This window comes from Ranitomeya variabilis, chromosome 2 (assembly GCF_051348905.1).
Source record: "Ranitomeya variabilis isolate aRanVar5 chromosome 2, aRanVar5.hap1, whole genome shotgun sequence".
In the NCBI taxonomy this organism is placed as follows: domain Eukaryota; kingdom Metazoa; phylum Chordata; class Amphibia; order Anura; family Dendrobatidae; genus Ranitomeya; species Ranitomeya variabilis.
The window spans coordinates 481,548,178-481,568,633 of NC_135233.1; the positions used below are offsets into that span (position 1 = coordinate 481,548,178).

General features: G+C 44.8%; 1 protein-coding gene across 1 annotated transcript in view; it reads left to right on the forward strand.

The window, feature by feature from the left end:
- The window catches only part of LOC143803850 (mucin-5AC-like), a 157,102-nt gene that overhangs the window by 41,785 nt on the left and 94,861 nt on the right, over window positions 1-20,456 (forward strand). The window contains exon 9 of the mRNA XM_077281614.1: window positions 6,802-6,940. Coding sequence (XP_077137729.1) covers window positions 6,802-6,940 — 139 coding nt within the window. The remainder of the gene's footprint in view (window positions 1-6,801; window positions 6,941-20,456) is intronic.

Genomic DNA, 20,456 nt, shown 5'->3' on the forward strand with positions numbered 1-20,456 from the left:
TACACGCCAGCCGTATGCAGACCTATCAGCGGTCTTTGAACCTTCCCCAGCATCGCCTAATCATAGACGTTGCAACAAGGTGGAACTCAACACTGCACATGCTTCAGAGACTGTGCGAACAGAGGCGTGCTGTTATTTATTTGTGGGAGGATACACGGGCAGGCAGTAGGATGGCAGACATGGAGTTGTCAGGTGTGCAGTGGTCGAAGATACAAGACATGTGTCAAGTCCTTCAGTGTTTTGAGGAATGCACACGGCTGGTTAGTGCAGACAACGCCGTAATAAGCATGAGCATCCCCCTAATGCGTCTGCTGATGCAAAGTTTGACGCACATAAAGGAGCAGGCGTCTGCACCAGAGGAAGAGGGAAGCCTTGATGACAGTCAGCCATTGTCTGGTCAGGGCAGTGTACAGGACGAGGTAGCGGGCGAAGAGGAGGTGGAGGACGAGGAGGATGATGGGGATGAGTATATTTTTAATGCGGAAACTTTCACGGGGGCACAGGAAATTGGTTGCGTGTCACGGCCGGGTTCTGGTTTTTTGAGGGACACAAGTGACGTAGATTTGCCTGCAACTGCCCCTCAACCAATCACAACCGGAGATTTGACAACTGGAACTTTGGCCCACATGGCGGATTATGCCTTACGTATCCTAAAAAGGGACACACGCATTACGAAAATGATGAACAATGACGATTACTGGTTGGCCTGCCTCCTTGATCCACGCTATAAAGGCAAATTGCAAAATATTATGCCACATGAGAACTTGGAACTAATATTAGCAACCAAACAATCAACTCTTGTTGACCGTTTGCTTCAGGCATTCCCAGCACACAGCGCACGTGATCGTTCTCACACAAGCTCCAGGGGGCAGCAGACTAGGAGTGTTAGGGGTGCACACATCAGAAGTGGCGTTGGACAGAGGGGTTTTCTGACCAGGTTGTGGAGTGATTTTGCTATGACCGCAGACAGGACAGGTACTGCTGCATCAATTGAAAGTGACAGGAGACAACATTTGTCCAGTATGGTTACTAACTATTTTTCATCCCTTATCGATGTTCTCCCTCAACCGTCATTCCCATTTGATTACTGGGCCTCCAAATTAGACACCTGGCCAGAATTGGCAGAATATGCATTGCAGGAGCTTGCTTGCCCGGCAGCAAGTGTCCTATCAGAAAGAGTATTCAGTGCTGCAGGTTCAATATTAACCGAAAAAAGGACTCGTCTGGCTACCCAAAATGTTGACGATCTAACATTCATTAAAATGAACCACAACTGGATTTCGAAATCTTTTGCCCCACCTTGCCCGGCCGACACCTAGCTTTCCTATGAAAAGCTCTTGCCTGTGAATTACTTTTCTAATGTCTAATTTGCTGCAGCTGATTGTACAGCATACGACATGTTTACACCTCCCTAAATGGCAAAACTCCCCACACGGGGCCGTGGTATCGCGACTTGGCGCAAGCACCCGTGAGACTGCTGTTTGTCTGAAGAGGTGGGTGTGCTCGCTTTTGGTTGACGGCATTGCTACTGGGTCCCTCATAGTACAATGTAGTGTCTCTGGCGGTGGTGGTGCGCACCCAACGTCAGACACACCGTTGTAACATGAGGGGCCCTGGGGCGGTCCCGCCGGCCTCAAGAGAGTTCCCCCCTACCCCAGCTCAAAATGTGCTCTACCACGTGCAAAATTATGTCGCACAGCTCCACCAATCTTTAGTCTATTCGCTGACATCATTCAATGTCTGGCACTGACAATACAAATTTGTAGACATCTATGATGCAACTTAAAGTAGTCTGTGTCTGTGTCCTATATTGGCACCATTAAATAGTTACTGCCAAATTACAATGTCAGAAACTCAGTAGATGAGCCCACCCCTGTACCTAAGTATGCCACCTTTTTTTTTTGTTTTGGTTGTTTTGCGAGACATTAACATCTATTTATATTTTGGGAGTACTGGGACAGACACTCCTTGCACTACTCCTCCACTCACCACCAAGCTGCCTGTGTATCCATGTAACCGCTGTAAAACTGCCATGAGCCTATTGTTTGTTATTTTAGGCCTTTGATAGCCTGTCTGCGGTCCCTACTTTAAATACTCCTCCACTGACCACCAAGCTGCCTGCCCGTGTATCCATGTAACCGCTGTGAAACTGCCATGAGCCTATTGTTTGTTATTTTAGGCCTTTGATAGCCTGTGTGCGGTCCCTACTTTAAATACTCCTCCACTCACCACCAAGCTGCCTGCCCGTGTATCCATGTAACCGCTGTGAAACTGCCATGAGCCTATTGTTTGTTATGTTAGGCCTTTGATAGCCTGTCTGCGGTCCCTACTTTAAATACTCCTCCACTGACCAGACCACTGCTGCCCGTGTACCCCTGGAACCAATTATAAAGTGCCTACAGCCAGCCCATTTTCTTATGTTAGGCCTTTGAAGCCTGTCTGCGGTCCCTACTTTAAATACTCCTCCACTCACCACCACCAAGCTGCCTGCCCGTGTATCCATGTAACCGCTGTGAAACTGCCATGAGCCTATTGTTTGTTATTTTAGGCCTTTGATAGCCTGTCTGCGGTCCCTACTTTAAATACTCCTCCACTCACCACCAAGCTGCCTGCCCGTGTATCCATGTAACCGCTGTGAAACTGCCATCATGAGCCTATTGTTTGTTATGTTAGGCCTTTGATAGCCTGTCTGCGGTCCCTACTTTAAATACTCCTCCACTGACCAGACCACTGCTGCCCGTGTACCCCTGGAACCAATTATAAAGTGCCTACAGCCAGCCCATTTTCTTATGTTAGGCCTTTGAAGCCTGTCTGCGGTCCCTACTTTAAATACTCCTCCACTCACCACCACCAAGCTGCCTGCCCGTCTATCCATGTAACCGCTGTAAAACTGCAATGAGCCTATTGTTTGTTATTTTAGGCCTTTGATAGCCTGTCTGCGGCCCCTACTTGCAATACTCCTCCACTGACCACAATGCTGCCTGGAGTGCCTGCCTGTGTATCCATGTAACCGATGTAAAACTGCCATGACTGCCTACTGTTTGTTATTTTAGGCCTTTGATAGCCTGTCTGCAGCCCCTACTTGCAATACTCCTCCACTGACCACACCAATGCTGCCCGTGTACCCCTGGAACCTATTTAAAAGTTCATAGAGCCTAGTTATATATTTTATTTACTATTAATAAGGCCATGATGGACTACGCTGTACCACGCTACAAGCTAACCAGTCGACACTTCTTTTGCGAGAAAAGCCATCCCAACCCTCCACCAGCATGTAGAAGACCGCATTGTCCATGCACTCTGGCAATCTGTGAGTACAAAGGTGCACCTGACAACAGACGCATGGACCTGTAGGCATGGCCACGGAAGATTACGTGTCCATTACGGCGCAATGGGTTAATGTGGTGGATGCATGGTCCACAGGGGACAGCCTACTAAGTCTGTCTGCAGTCCCTAATTCAAATTGTGCTCCACTGTCTAAATCGGAACTTCCACCTTCTGGCTTTCGGCCTATAGTATCAGAAATTAAACTGCATTTGGCCTTCAACTTTGGTTAGGGCCTACTAACGGCTTCTGCCCCTCCCTGGTGTTGCCCTCAACTAAATAAAGCTGAGCTTCAACCTTCTGCTCCAAATTACCATTTTGAAAAATGCAATAGGCTTTTCAGGCCTACTAAAGGAGTCTGTCTGTGTGCCCCTCCCTGGTGTTGTCCTCAACTAAATAAAGCTGAGCTTCAACCTTCCGGCTCTCATTATGTGGTTTTAAAAAAAAAAAAGGTGGTTAGGGCCTACTAACGGCTTCTGCCCCTCCCTGGTGTTGTCCTCAACTAAATAAAGCTGAGCTTCAACCTTCCGGCTCTCATTATGTGGTTTTAAAAAAAAAAAAGGTGGTTAGGGCCTACTAACGGCTTCTGCCCCTCCCTGGTGTTGTCCTCAACTAAATAAAGCTGAGCTTCAACCTTCCGGCTCTCATTATGTGGTTTTAAAAAAAAAAAAGGTGGTTAGGGCCTACTAACGGCTTCTGCCCCTCCCTGGTGTTGTCCTCAACTAAATAAAGCTGAGCTTCAACCTTCCGGCTCTCATTATGTGGTTTTAAAAAAAAAAAAGGTGGTTAGGGCCTACTAACGGCTTCTGCCCCTCCCTGGTGTTGTCCTCAACTAAATAAAGCTGAGCTTCAACCTTCCGGCTCTCATTATGTGGTTTTAAAAAAAAAAAAGGTGGTTAGGGCCTACTAACGGCTTCTGCCCCTCCCTGGTGTTGTCCTCAACTAAATAAAGCTGAGCTTCAACCTTCCGGCTCTCATTATGTGGTTTTAAAAAAAAAAATGGTGGTTAGGGCCTACTAACGGCTTCTGCCCCTCCCTGGTGTTGTCCTCAACTAAATAAAGCTGAGCTTCAACCTTCCGGCTCTCATTATGTGGTTTTAAAAAAAAAAAAGGTGGTTAGGGCCTACTAACGGCTTCTGCCCCTCCCTGGTGTTGTCCTCAACTAAATAAAGCTGAGCTTCAACCTTCCGGCTCTCATTATGTGGTTTTAAAAAAAAAAAGGTGGTTAGGGCCTACTAACGGCTTCTGCCCCTCCCTGGTGTTGTCCTCAACTAAATAAAGCTGAGCTTCAACCTTCCGGCTCTCATTATGTGGTTTTAAAAAAAAAAAAGGTGGTTAGGGCCTACTAACGGCTTCTGCCCCTCCCTGGTGTTGTCCTCAACTAAATAAAGCTGAGCTTCAACCTTCCGGCTCTCATTATGTGGTTTTAAAAAAAAAAAAGGTGGTTAGGGCCTACTAACGGCTTCTGCCCCTCCCTGGTGTTGTCCTCAACTAAATAAAGCTGAGCTTCAACCTTCCGGCTCTCATTATGTGGTTTTAAAAAAAAAAATGGTGGTTAGGGCCTACTAACGGCTTCTGCCCCTCCCTGGTGTTGTCCTCAACTAAATAAAGCTGAGCTTCAACCTTCCGGCTCTCATTATGTGGTTTTAAAAAAAAAAAAGGTGGTTAGGGCCTACTAACGGCTTCTGCCCCTCCCTGGTGTTGTCCTCAACTAAATAAAGCTGAGCTTCAACCTTCCGGCTCTCATTATGTGGTTTTAAAAAAAAAAAAGGTGGTTAGGGCCTACTAACGGCTTCTGCCCCTCCCTGGTGTTGTCCTCAACTAAATAAAGCTGAGCTTCAACCTTCCGGCTCTCATTATGTGGTTTTAAAAAAAAAAAGGTGGTTAGGGCCTACTAACGGCTTCTGCCCCTCCCTGGTGTTGTCCTCAACTAAATAAAGCTGAGCTTCAACCTTCCGGCTCTCATTATGTGGTTTTAAAAAAAAAAAATGGTGGTTAGGGCCTACTAACGGCTTCTGCCCCTCCCTGGTGTTGTCCTCAACTAAATAAAGCTGAGCTTCAACCTTCCGGCTCTCATTAAGTGGTTTTAAAAAAAAAATGGTGGTTAGGGCCTAATAACGGCTTCTGCCCCTCCCTGGTGTTGCCCTCAACTAAATAAAGCTGAGCTTCAACCTTCTGCTCCAAATTACCATTTTAAAAAATGCAATAGGCTTTTCCGGCCTACTAAAGGTGTCTGCCCCTCCCTGGTGTTGTCCTCAACTGAACAAAGCTGAGCTTCCACATTCTGGCTTTCGCCCTATACTATCAGATATTAAACTGCATTTGGCCTACTAGTGTGGTTAGGCCCTTGAAACAGTGTCTGCTGCTCTTGGGTTTGCTACTCCACTGAACAAAGCAATGCCGCCTGTTTAGTCCTGTTACCAATTTTGAACTGCATGTAGCCTACTTTATTCTTTGGCCCTATATCTGTTTCCTCCTCATCCTGCCCATTGCCCAGCCACTGCTAAATGAGTCTGCTGGTACATTGACCGAGACCACTACATTCCCCTTGTACTCTACACAGCCAGAATCTGTCCCTGCTGAAAGTAAGGTTCCCCTTCCCGCATGTTATACCACCTTACACAGGGACAAAGAGGAAGGTGCAGATGAAAGTGCAGGTTCCTTCATCAGGTGGGGGGGCATACTCGTTGGCGACGTCACTGGCACAGGGCCCCTCAGAGTACGCAAAAGTGTCGCTGCTGGTGGGAGGCGCCCCCGCCATGCAAACACACCGCCGTACTTTGAGGGGCCCTGTGCCAGTGGCAATGCGAACGAGTGGGCCCCCCCCCTGCTTGCTCAGGATCACAGCACTTGCAACTTTTAAATAATTACCTTTCCCTGCAACACCGCCGTGACGTAGTCCGCATTTCCTGGGCCCACGAAAAACTTGAGCCGGCCCTACTCCCCCCACAACTTTTGCCAAATGACCCCCAATTCCCTATGCCCAACTATTATTATAAAGTTAATTAAGATTGACAAGCTTCAGAAACAAGAATGGATGTTTTTGGCATTAAAATGGGCACTGTAGGTGTTTTCCTGGCCTCCACTCACTGCCGACTATGCTTCCCCATTGACTTGCATTGGGTTTCGTGTTTCGGTCGATCCCCGACTTTTAGCGATAATCGGCCGACTGCACTCGACTCGACTCTGGACAAAATCGGGTTTCCCAAAACCCTACTCGATCTTAAAAAAATGAAAGTCGCTCAACCCTAGTGACTACATTCCCAGTACTGACACCGAATCTTTACAGTGCGCACTGCATGCAATGTGAGGACCCACAAGTCTGCAATCTCATAGAGTGACTGCAGACTTGTTGTTTTCGACAAGACAACCCCTTTAAGAATTTAGGATTACGCTTCATTCTGGATTAATATAATTAGAGGGTCTTCTTCAATTTCACATTATATTGTAAGCTGTATAATTTTTTTTATTTCTTAGTACTTGTTCCAGAGGAAAATGGAAATGTAAAGAGTTGCCCTGCACAGGAAGTTGTTCAGTGGAGAGTGGATCACATATTACAAGCTTTGATGGATCCCGATACAGTATCAATGGGGATTGCAGTTATGTGCTTGCTAAGGTAAAACGCTAAGAATCATTTCAATGCGTTACATATTAACACAAAAAGTACAACAAAGTGACACTATCAGAGGCACCAAAGGGATCTTGGTGCTATAGATCATGCATGGACGACTACGGACGCTCACTACATATCCACTAGAAGTCACCGTCACACACTTTCTGTCCTGGGGTTAATGCAGAACCTAAACTACTAATTGTGGTCCTCCTCTCCTCGATTATAAACCTAAACTATCAATTACATAATGCCCCTCCTCTCAAATAAAGTAACCATGACTGAAGCATCAGACTACACACAGAGTGCCTGTCTGTAGTCTGTTGCCATGGTGTCACAAAGGTTTGCATAAAAGCCTATAAACACAAGGAGGAGGATGTATTTATCAATTCGAATTTCATAGCTGTTTTATTTGTTATTCTTTTTTACATTATATTTACCTGAACATGGTGGCAATGAAAGTAACAACAAGTGAAGGCTGTGTTGAAAATAAAAAATGCTGAGGGGTTTGATTTATTAAATTGTTTGAAAAAACAGCTGTCGAGGGTCAAGGCGGTGGCATCCATCTGAAGCGCTGCCTGCTTGAGTCTTTAATGAAGATTTAAAGCAGAAAAAAGAAGACTTGGAAGCAAACTTTCTTCTTGGAAGCCTTTAAGGGTATGTGCACACGTTGCGGATTTTGCTTCGAATCAGCAGCAGATTTGACGCTGCGGATCCGCAGCAGTTTTCCATGCTTTGCACAGTAGCATGTTAACCTATGGAAAACTAAATCCACTGTGCACATGCTGCGGAAAATACCGCACAGAAATGTTGCGGATTATTTTCATCAGCAAGTCAATTTTTTGTGCGGATTCCGCAGCGTTTTAGATCTAATCCATTATAGGATTCTGCAGGTGTGAAACCGCAGGCGAAATCCGCACAAAATCTGTGGAAAATCTGCAGGTCATTTTACCTGCGGATTCTGCTGAATCCACGCGGAAAAATTCGCAAACGAATCCGCAACGTGTACACATACCCTAAGAGCTTCCGTGGATCACTTTGGATCATTTTTAAGTCATTTGGCTTACAATTATGCCTAAGGCTGGGGTCACACTTGCATGTGCAATGCGAGAAACTCGCGCGAGTCTCTCGCCTCAATACCCGGCACTGCTGCCAGCACTCGGGACCGGAGCATGCGGATGCATGTATTTCTATGCAGCTAAAAGCTCTGGTACCGAGTGCCGGCGGTAGAGCTGGGTATTGGGGCGAGTTTCTCGCACTGCACTCTCAAGAGTAACCACGGTCTAATAATAGGAAAAAAGCAGAGCCTGGTTCTGAGCAGACATCGCTGCTGAAGGAAAGCAGTTAGACAAAAGCAATATCTCCTCTCAGATCTGAGACTTCCTCAAAGAACTGTACAGACAGACAGGAAAATGCTGTGCCACCTACCCAGGACCCAAGGGGTCCTCTGTCAGCTGTCTGGGAGAAGGAGCCATTAGCTCAGAAGAAAAATCCTGTCATGGAAGGAGGAGCTGAAAATGCTGCAAACGGACGTTTATTTAATTTACCTCAGCGCAGCTCCACTCACACTGGGAGACACACTGAGCGACGTGCTGGACTTCGCATGGGCGGCTCTGCTGTCTCTCACAACGAACCGTCACCTCAGTGTTTGGAAAAGTCCATGTTTTTGGGAAATGCCCTCAAGCAGAAAGGACTCAGAGAGTTGCAAACACCATCCCTCACACTGACTGAGACAGATCCCTGAGCACATAGCGACACAGAGACTGTTACCAAGGCCAGACTAAAGAATCCTTCATATAAAAAGAAGGCTCCTAAAGATATGAATTCCAATAAATCCTTCATTACACATGCAAGATCCCATTATGAGAAACAAAAGGAAGAGTCTAGCTAGTGTGTTAAAGGGGCAGCAGCATCTTTTCAGCCTGAGTCAGATGAGGACTATTCACCTAACTTAACTCCTCACAAACAACGCCCCAGATTAGGCAATATGAGTCCTCCCTTACAGACACCAAATCTAATGGATGAGGACATATCTCATGCTAAATCGGTTTGGCACAAAGGAAATCTGACAGTTTCTAAAAAATATTTATCTGAATTATTAATCTCTTCAATCCAACAATTGAACATTAATATTACTAAAAGTTTTGCTAACCTGCAAATTTCATTTGAAGAAATGAACCAAAAAATAATTGCTACTGATAAGAAAGTGGATGCTGTTTCCTTAAAACCAAACTCTCTAGAAAAAGGCTATACAACTCTTAAAAGGAACCTGTCAGCAGGATTGTGCATAGTAACCTACACACAGTGTCAGGCTGGCGCTGTTATACTGAATAAAATGATACCTTTGTTAATGAAATCCATCTTGTGCTTCTTTTTTAATCCTTATTTTTAGTTTTTAGTTAATGATATGCTCGTGTCCTAAGGCGGAGTTCATGTATGTGGTGCTCTGATTATATATTCATAATGCAGACTGCTAACAGGTCACTGCTCCCTCACTGACCTGCCCCCTAGTTTACATAATGAATATACTAATGTGTGCATTTGAAAAAAAAATGTCACTTCATCAAAATGAAGGTCGCAAGTATGCTTTAATTAAGAAATATTGAAGGAGTCTGTGTCTTTCAATTAAAGGACTTTTTCTGGGTGTCTGTGTTTTCTTACAATGTGACTATGGGTTTAGTAAGGGGGTGTCTTATTGACGCCTCTCCATTACTAACCTCGGGCTTGATGTCACCTAACAATACAAAGATGACATCAACCCCCCCAACTATCACGCCACTTGCCTCCGCTACAGGGCAAGTGGGAAGAGCGAGGGTAAGTGCCAGAATTGTCACATCTTAGAGATGCGCTTCTTCTAGGGCGGGTGAGAGCTGATGTTTTTAGCCAGGGGGGCCAGTATCCATGGCCCCTTCCTAGGCTATTAATATTAGCCCGCAGTTGTTTGCATAGCCTTTGCTGGTTATTAATTATAGGGGGATCCTACATCATTTTTTTGGTGGGTCCCCCATTTTAATAGCCAGTAAAAGCTAAGTATACAGTTGTGAGCTGATAATAATAGCCTAGGAAGCTCAATGGGTATTACCCCCTTTACAGGCTATAAACATCTGCCCCCAGCCATCAGCTTTCTCTCTGCTGGTTACGAAAATTGCGCGGGACCCAACAACATTTTTTTCCAAAAAATAATCTTTTATTAATCAAATACATGTACACTAATTTGCACACACTGTACTAATTGTATTTGTCACATACATCTATATATCTACCTATTCTATTTGTATTTACTGTATGTAATCCATCCCTTCTATTTGCTCCTGCAGTGATTTTACAGAACACAGCAGATGAATTGCTGGCTTTTCTTCTATCTATCTATGCAATATAAATACATATATATATATATATATATATATATATATATATATATATATTATATATATATGTGTGTGTGTGTTACTGACATCTATGTATATATATGTATTCTATGTGTATATATCTATTCTATCTATTCTTTTCTAAACTGTCAGTGTGATTTTACTCTATGCGGTACATGAATTGCTGGCTTTTCAAAGGACACTGGTGTGTAAAAATCGGACAGCATTCACATGGTCCGAGTGCTGTGTGATTTTTTTCTCACACCCATAGGCTTTCATTGGTGAGTCTCGGTGACAATTGCAGCATGCTGCAATTTTACACGCACGCTGAATACACTCAGGAAAATAAACAGTGATGTGAGCTGCCTCATAGATTAACACTGGGCTGAGTGCTATGCAATGTTTTCTCACATAGCACTTGTGCATATTCTACGGTAGTGTGACTCCGGCCTAGACAAGGGAGTATAATATATTTAATTATTTTTTAACCCCTTCCAACCTCTCTGTTCATTATGCTTTGTGGTCTGAAGACACTTAAGAGCATACTTAGTGTACTTTTATGGCAATCGATATTCAATCGATTCATACTGATTTTATTCAGACTGAGACTGTTGGCTAAATTGACCAAATCTGTCCAAATTGAATTTTGTGAAATTTACTCAATTTGTCATTTATAAGAAAAAATTTCACCACTAACCAACATATGTCATACCGTACAGTTACATAAAGGTTTGGACTGGCCCACATGAGAACAGGAGAATCCTCCGATGTGCCCCTGTACAAGAATGGGCCACTGTTATGACCCCAATGGCAAGGGGTCTCAGAAATAAATACCAAGTCTGCAAACACAAAAAAAACAGCTCATAGGGCAGTGGTAACTGGGCTGACCGTATATCTAATCCTAGCACCACAAATAGCAGCAGCCGGGGAACGTGCCTACGTTGGTTCTAGACGTCTTGCGCCAGCCGGAGAACTAACTAACCCTAGAAGGGAAAAGATAGACCTTTCTTGCCTCCAGAGAAAAGACCCCAAAAGTTGGATACAAGCCCCAACAAATAATAACGGTGAGGTAAGAAGAAAAGACAAACGTAAGAATGAACTAGGTATTTAGCAAAGAGAGGCCCACTGACTAATAGCAGAATATAGTAAGATGACTTATACGGTCAGCAAAAACCCTATCAAAAATATCCACGCTGGATATTCAAGAACCCCCGAACCGTCTAACGGCCCGGGGGGAGAATACCAGCCCCCTAGAGCTTCCAGCAAAATCAGAAATCACATTTAGTACAAGCTGGACAAAAAATAAGAGCAATACAAATAACCAAAAAACAAGGAAGCAGGACTTAGCTTAATTTTGCAAGAACCAGGGCCAGCAGACAGGAGCAAACAGAAAGGACTGATTACAACGATGCCAGGCACCAGACTGAGAATTCAGGAAGTTCATATAGCAACACCCCTGGACTAACGACCCAGGTGGGTGCCAAACTGAGGAAAGACAATCCCAGAGTCATATTACTAGTGACCACAAGAGGGAGCCAAAAAAGTCTAATTCACAACAGTACCCCCCCTTTAAGGAGGGGTCACCGAACCCTCACCAAGACCACCAGGGCGATCAGGATGAGCAGCGTGAAAGGCACGAACTAAATCGGCCGCATGCACATCAGAGGCAACCACCCAGGAATTATCCTCCTGACCATAGCCCTTCCACTTGACCAGATACTGAAGCCTCCGCCTGGAGAGACGAGAATCCAAGATCTTCTCCACCACGTACTCCAACTCGCCCTCAACCAACACCGGAGCAGGAGGCTCAACAGAAGGAACCACAGGTACAACGTACCGCCGCAACAAAGACCTATGGAACACGTTGTGAATGGCAAACGACACCGGAAGATCCAAGCGAAAGGACACAGGATTAAGGATTTCCAATATCTTGTAAGGACCGATGAAGCGAGGCTTAAATTTAGGAGAGGAGACCTTCATAGGAACAAATCGAGAAGACAGCCATACCAAATCCCCAACACGAAGTCGGGGACCCACACCGCGGCGGCGGTTGGCAAAACGCTGAGCCTTCTCCTGTGACAACTTTAAGTTGTCCACCACATGATTCCAAATCTGCTGCAACCTATCCACCACAGAATCTACCCCAGGACAGTCAGAAGGCTCCACATGTCCCGAGGAAAAACGAGGATGGAAACCAGAGTTGCAGAAAAATGGCGAAACCAAAGTAGCGGAACTAGCCCGATTATTAAGGGCAAACTCAGCCAACGGCAAGAAGGTCACCCAATCATCCTGATCTGCAGAAACAAAACACCTCAAATAAGCCTCCAGAGTCTGATTAGTTCGCTCCGTTTGTCCATTAGTCTGAGGATGAAAGGCAGATGAAAACGACAAATCAATGCCCATCTTAGCACAAAAGGATCGCCAGAACCTGGAAACAAACTGGGATCCTCTGTCAGACACGATATTCTCAGGAATGTCATGCAAACGAACCACATTCTGAAAGAACAAAGGAACCAGATCGGAAGAGGAAGGCAGCTTAGGCAAAGATACCAAATGGACCATCTTGGAAAAGCGATCACATACCACCCAGATGACAGACATGCCCTGAGACACCGGAAGATCTGAAATGAAATCCATGGAAATGTGTGTCCAAGGCCTCTTCGGGACAGACAAGGGCAAGAGCAACCCGCTGGCACGAGAACAGCAAGGTTTAGCTCGAGCACAAGTCCCACAGGACTGCACAAATGACCGCACATCCCGTGACAAGGAAGGCCACCAAAAGGACCTAGCCACCAAATCTCTGGTGCCAAAAATTCCCGGATGCCCTGCCAACACCGAGGAATGAACCTCGGAAATGACTCTGCTGGTCCACTTATCAGGAACAAACAGTCTGTCAGGTGGACAAGAGTCAGGTCTACCAGCCTGAAATCTCTGCAACACACGTCGCAAATCCGGAGAAATGGCTGACAAGATTACTCCCTCTTTAAGAATACCAACTGGTTCTGCGACTCCAGGAGAGTCAGGCACAAAGCTCCTTGAAAGAGCATCAGCCTTCACATTCTTTGAACCTGGTAAATACGAGACCACAAAGTCAAAACGGGAGAAAAACAATGACCAACGGGCCTGTCTAGGATTCAGGCGTTTAGCAGACTCGAGATACATCAGATTTTTGTGATCAGTCAAGACCACCACACGATGCTTAGCACCCTCGAGCCAATGACGCCACTCCTCAAATGCCCACTTCATGGCCAGCAACTCCCGATTGCCAACATCATAATTCCGCTCAGCAGGCGAAAACTTCCTAGAGAAGAAAGCACATGGTCTCATTACAGAGCAACCAGGGCCTCTCTGCGACAAAACGGCCCCTGCCCCAATCTCAGAAGCATCCACTTCAACCTGAAAGGGAAGTGAGACATCAGGCTGGCACAAAACAGGCGCTGAAGTAAACCGACGCTTCAACTCTTGGAAAGCCTCCACGGCTGCAGGAGCCCAGTTAGCAACATCAGAACCTTTCTTGGTCATATCCGTCAAAGGTTTAACAACGCTAGAAAAATTAGCGATAAAACGACGGTAGAAGTTAGCAAAGCCCAAGAACTTCTGAAGACTCTTAACTGACGTGGGTTGAGTCCAATCATAAATAGCTCGGACCTTGACTGGGTCCATCTCCACCGCAGAAGGGGAAAAAATAAAACCCAAAAAGGGAACCTTCTGTACTCCAAAGAGACACTTTGAGCCCTTAACAAATAAAGCATTCTCACGCAAAACCTCAGGCAAAGTTTGACCAGCTTAGAGATGCCCTTAATCTGGTAGACTGGGACAATATCCTCAGAAATAAGAATACAGATAATAAATGGAAAATGTTTAAGAACATCCTAAATAGGCACTGTAAGCGGTTTATACCTTGTGGGAATAAAAGGACTAGAAATAGGAAAAACCCAATGTGGCTAAACAAAGAAGTAAGACAGGCAATTAACAGTAAAAAGAAAGCATTTGCACTACTAAAGCAGGATGGCACCATTGAAGCTCTAAAAAACTATAGGGAGAAAAATACTTTATCTAAAAAACTAATTAAAGCTGCCAAAAAGGAAACAGAGAAGCACATTGCTAAGGAGAGTAAAACTAATCCCAAACTGTTCTTCAACTATATCAATAGTAAAAGAATAAAAACTGAAAATGTAGGCCCCTTAAAAAATAGTGAGGAAAGAATGGTTGTAGATGACGAGGAAAAGGCTAACATATTAAACACCTTCTTCTCCACGGTATTCACGGTGGAAAATGAAATGCTAGGTGAAATCCCAAGAAACAATGAAAACCCTATATTAAGGGTCACCAATCTAACCCAAGAAGAGGTGCGAAACCGGCTAAATAAGATTAAAATAGATAAATCTCCGGGTCCGGATGGCATACACCCACGAGTACTAAGAGAACTAAGTAATGTAATAGATAAACCATTATTTCTTATTTTTAGGGACTCCATAGCGACGGGGTCTGTTCCGCAGGACTGGCGCATAGCAAATGTGGTGCCAATATTCAAAAAGGGCTCTAAAAGTGAACCTGGAAATTATAGGCCAGTAAGTCTAACCTCTACTGTTGGTAAAATATTTGAAGGGTTTCTGAAGGATGTTATTCTGGATTATCTCAATGAGAATAACTGTTTAACTCCATATCAGCATGGGTTTATGAGAAATCGCTCCTGTCAAACCAATCTAATCAGTTTTTATGAAGAGGTAAGCTATAGGCTAGATCATGGTGAGTCATTGGACGTGGTATATCTCGATTTTTCCAAAGCGTTTGATACCGTGCCGCACAAGAGGTTGGTACACAAAATGAGAATGCTTGGTCTGGGGGAAAATGTGTGTAAATGGGTTAGTAACTGGCTTAGTGATAGAAAGCAGAGGGTGGTTATAAATGGTATAGTCTCTAACTGGGTCGCTGTGACCAGTGGGGTACCGCAGGGGTCGGTATTGGGACCTGTTCTCTTCAACATATTCATTAATGATCTGGTAGAAGGTTTACACAGTAAAATATTGATATTTGCAGATGATACAAAACTATGTAAAGCAGTTAATACAAGAGAAGATAGTATTCTGCTACAGATGGATCTGGATAAGTTGGAAACTTGGGCTGAAAGGTGGCAGATGAGGTTTAACAATGATAAATGTAAGGTTATACACATGGGAAGAAGGAATCAATATCACCATTACACACTGAACGGGAAACCACTGGGTAAATCTGACAGGGAGAAGGACTTGGGGATCCTAGTTAATGATAAACTTACCTGGAGCAGCCAGTGCCAGGCAGCAGCTGCCAAGGCAAACAGGATCATGGGGTGCATTAAAAGAGGTCTGGATACACATGATGAGAGCATTATACTGCCTCTGTACAAATCCCTAGTTAGACCGCACATGGAGTACTGTGTCCAGTTTTGGGCACCAGTGCTCAGGAAGGATATAATGGAACTAGAGAGAGTACAAAGGAGGGCAACAAAGTTAATAAAGGGGATGGGAGAACTACAATACCCAGATAGATTAGCGAAATTAGGATTATTTAGTCTAGAAAAAAGACGACTGAGGGGCGATCTAATAACCATGTATAAGTATATAAGGGGACAATACAAATATCTCGCTGAGGATCTGTTTATGCCAAGGAAGGTGACGGGCACAAGGGGGCATTCTTTGCGTCTGGAGGAGAGAAGGTTTTTCCACCAACATAGAAGAGGATTCTTTACTGTTAGGGCAGTGAGAATCTGGAATTGCTTGCCTGAGGAGGTGGTGATGGCGAACTCAGTCGAGGGGTTCAAGAGAGGCCTGGATGTCTTCCTGGAGCAGAACAATATTGTATCATACAATTATTAGGTTCTGTAGAAGGATGTAGATCTGGGGATTTATTATGATGGAATATAGGAATATAGGCTGAACTGGATGGACAAATGTCTTTTTTCGGCCTTACTAACTATGTTACTATGTTACCTGAAACACCATCCTGACCTGCTCTACATGCGAGTCCCAATCATCAGAAAAAAACAGAATATCATCCAGATAAACAATCATAAATCTATCCAGATACTTCCGGAAAATATCATGCATAAAGGACTGAAACACTGAAGGAGCATTAGAGAGCCCAAAAGGCATCACCAAGTACTCAAAATGACCTTCGGGCGTATTAAATGCAGTTTTCCATTCATCTCCTTGCTTAATGCGCACAAGGTTGTACGCACCACGAAGATCTATCTTGGTGAACCACTTGGCACCTTTAATCCGGGCAAACAAGTCCGACAACAGAGGCAAAGGATACTGAAATTTAACAGTGATTTTATTCAGAAGCCGATAGTCAATACAAGGTCTCAAAGATCCGTCCTTCTTGGCCACAAAAAAGAATCCCGCACCAAGAGGGGAAGAGGATGGACGGATATGCCCCTTCTCCAGAGATTCCTTGATATACGAACGCATTGCGGTATGCTCAGGTACAGACAGATTAAATAGTCTTCCCTTAGGAAATTTACTACCTGGAATCAAATCTATAGCGCAGTCACAGTCCCTATGAGGAGGCAGAGCACTGGACCTGGACTCGCTGACTACATCCTGAAAATCAGACAAATACTCAGGAACTTCCGAAGGAATAGAGGAAGCAATAGACACTGGCGGGGAATCACCATGAATTCCCTGACAGCCCCAACTTGACACAGACATTGCCTTCCAATCCAAGACTGGATTATGGGTCTGTAACCATGGCAGACCCAAAACGACCAAATCATGCATTTTATGCAGAACAAGAAAACGAATCACCTCCCGATGTTCAGGAGTCATGCACATGGTTACCTGTGTCCAAAACTGCGGTTTATTTGCCGCCAATGGCGTAGCATCAATACCTCTAAGAGGGATAGGATTTACCAACGGCTCAAGAACAAAACCACAGCGCTTGGCAAATGACAGATCCATAAGACTCAGGGCAGCACCTGAATCCACAAACGCCATAACAGGGTAGGAAGACAATGAGCAAATTAAAGTCACAGACAAAATAAATTTAGGTTGCAAATTACCAATGGCGACTGGACTAACAACCCTTGTTAGGCGTTTAGAGCATGCTGATATAACATGTGTAGAATCACCACAGTAAAAACACAACCCATTCTGACGTCTATGATTTTTCCGTTCATTTCTAGTCTGAATTCTACCACATTGCATTAAATCATGTGTTTGTTCAGACAACACCACAAGAGGATTAGCGGCTTTGCGCTCCCGCAAACGCCGGTCAATTTGAATAGCCAGCGCCATGGAATCATTCAGACTTGTAGGAATGGAGAAACCCACCATCACATTCTTACTGGCTTCAGAAAGGCCATTTCTGAAATTTGTGGCCAGAGCACACTCATTCCACTGAGTAAGCACGGACCATTTCTGAAATTTTTGGCAATACACTTCAGCTTCATCCTGGCCCTGAGAAATAGCCAGCAAGGCTTTTTCTGCCTGAATTTCAAGATTGGGTTCCTCGTAAAGCAATCCGAGCGCCAGAAAAAACGCATCAATATTTGCCAATGCCGGATCTCCTGGCGCTAGCGAGAAGGCCCAATCCTGAGGGTCGCCCCGTAAGAAAGAGATAACAATTTTAACTTGCTGAGCTGAGTCTCCAGACGAACGGGGTCTCAGAGATAGAAACAAATTACAATTATTCCTGAAATTCCTAAACTTAAATCGATCTCCAGAGAACAGTTCAGGAATAGGTATTATAGGACTACTGGTAACAAAATCTTGTATGCCCTGCACACGAGCAGCAAGCTGGTCCACACTTGTAATCAAGGTCTGGACATTCATGTCTGCAGCAAGCTCAAGCCACTCAGAGGTAAAGGGGAGGAAGAAAGAGAGGAAAAAAAAAAAAAAAAACCTCAGAATTTCCTTTCTTATTATCCCACTTCTGCAATGCATTAAACATTCAACTTTGGCCTGGCATACTGTTATGACTCCAATGGCAGGGGGTCTCAGAAATAAATACCAAGTCTGCAAACACAAAAAAACCAGCTCATAGGGCAGTGGTAACTGGGCTGACCGTATATCTAATCTTAGCACCACAAATAGCAGCAGCTGGGGAACGTGCCTACGTTGGTTCTAGACGTCTCGCGCCAGCCGGAGAACTAACTAACCCTAGAAGGGAAAAGATAGACCTTTCTTGCCTCCAGAGAAAAGACCCCAAAAGTTGGATACAAGCCCCCAACAAATAATAACGGTGAGGTAAGAAGAAAAGACAAACGTAAGAATGAACTAGGTATTTAGCAAAGAGAGGCCCACTGACTAATAGCAGAATATAGTAAGATGACTTATACGGTCAGCAAAAACCCTATCAAAAATATCCACGCTGGATATTCAAGAACCCCCGAACCGTCTAACGGCCCGGGGGGAGAATACCAGCCCCCTAGAGCTTCCAGCAAAATCAGAAATCACAGTTAGTACAAGCTGGACAAAAAATAAGAGCAATACAAATAACCAAAAAACAAGGAAGCAGGACTTAGCTTAATTTTGCAAGAACCAGGGCCAGCAGACAGGAGCAAACAGAAAGGACTGATTACAATGATGCCAGGCACCAGACTGAGAATTCAGGAAGTTCATATAGCAACACCCCTGGACTAACGACTGTCATGGTTCCCAATGGCAAGGGAACGTAAGAAACACATAAGTAACGAACGAGCTCTCGGGTGATGGAAACTCGAGTTGACCGTGAGCTAAATCTACCACACAACTAACAGTAGCCAGGGAGCATACCTACGGCTTCCTATATGCCACGCGCCAGCCGGAGGACTAACTACGCCTGGTAGAGGAAGAAACAGACCTGGCTTACCTCTAGGGAAATACCGCAAAAGATGATAGCAGCCCCCCACATGTAATAACGGTGAATTAAGAGGAAAAGACATACACAGTATGAAAGTAGATTTAGCAAAGAGAGGTCCACTTACTAGATAGCAGAAGGATACAAAAGAGGACTTCACGGTCAACTGAAAACCCTTTCAAAAACCATCCTGAAATTACTTTAAGACTCTTGTGTCAACTCATGACACAGGAGTGGCAATTTCAGCCCGCAAGAGCTTCCAGCTACAGAGAATTACAAAAACTGCAAACTGGACAAAAGGTACAAAACAAAAGGACAAAGTCCACTTAGCTGATCAGCAGACTAGTAGCAGGAACATGCAACCGAAGGCTCTGGTTACAATGATGACCGGCAAGGAAATGACAGGAGAGCAAGGCTAAATAGGAAACTCCCAAACACTGATGGAAGCAGGTGAACAGAAGAAGCAAAGTGCAAACAAGTCACCAGTACCACCAGCAACCACCAGGGGAGCCCAAAAAGCGGATACACAACAGTACCCTCCCCTTAAGGAGGGGGCACCGAACCCTCACAAGAACCGCCAGGGCGATCTGGATGAGCCCTATGAAAGGCACGAACCAAATCCGAGGCATGAACATCAGAGGCAGTTACCCAAGAATTATCTTCCTGACCATAGCCTTTCCATTTAACCAGATATTGAAGTCTCCGTCTGGAAATACGGGAGTCCAAGATCTTCTCTACGAAGTACTCCAATTCACCCTCCACCAGCACAGGAGCAGGAGGTTCAGTAGAAGGAACCACCGGTACCTCATATCTCCGCAACAACGACCGATGGAACACATTATGGATAGCGAAAGATGCCGGGAGGTCCAAACGAAAGGAAACAGGGTTAAGAATCTCCAAAATCCTATAAGGACCGATGAACCGAGGCTTAAATTTGGGAGAAGAAACCCTCATAGGGACAAAACGGGAAGACAACCACACCAAGTCCCCAACACGAAGGTGAGGGCCAACACGACGACGGCGGTTAGCAAACTGCTGAGTCCTCTCCTGGGACAATTCCAAATTATCCACCACTTGTCCCCAAATCTGATGCAACCGATCCACTACCGCATCCACTCCAGGACAATCCGAAGACTCAACCTGACCAGATGAAAAACGCGGATGAAACCCTGAATTGCAAAAGAAAGGAGAAACCAAAGTGGCAGAACTAGCCCGATTATTAAGAGCAAACTCCGCCAACGGCAGAAAGGCAACCCAATCATCCTGATCCGCAGACACAAAACACCTCAAATAAGTCTCCAAAGTTTGATTAGTTCGTTCCGTCTGGCCATTGGTCT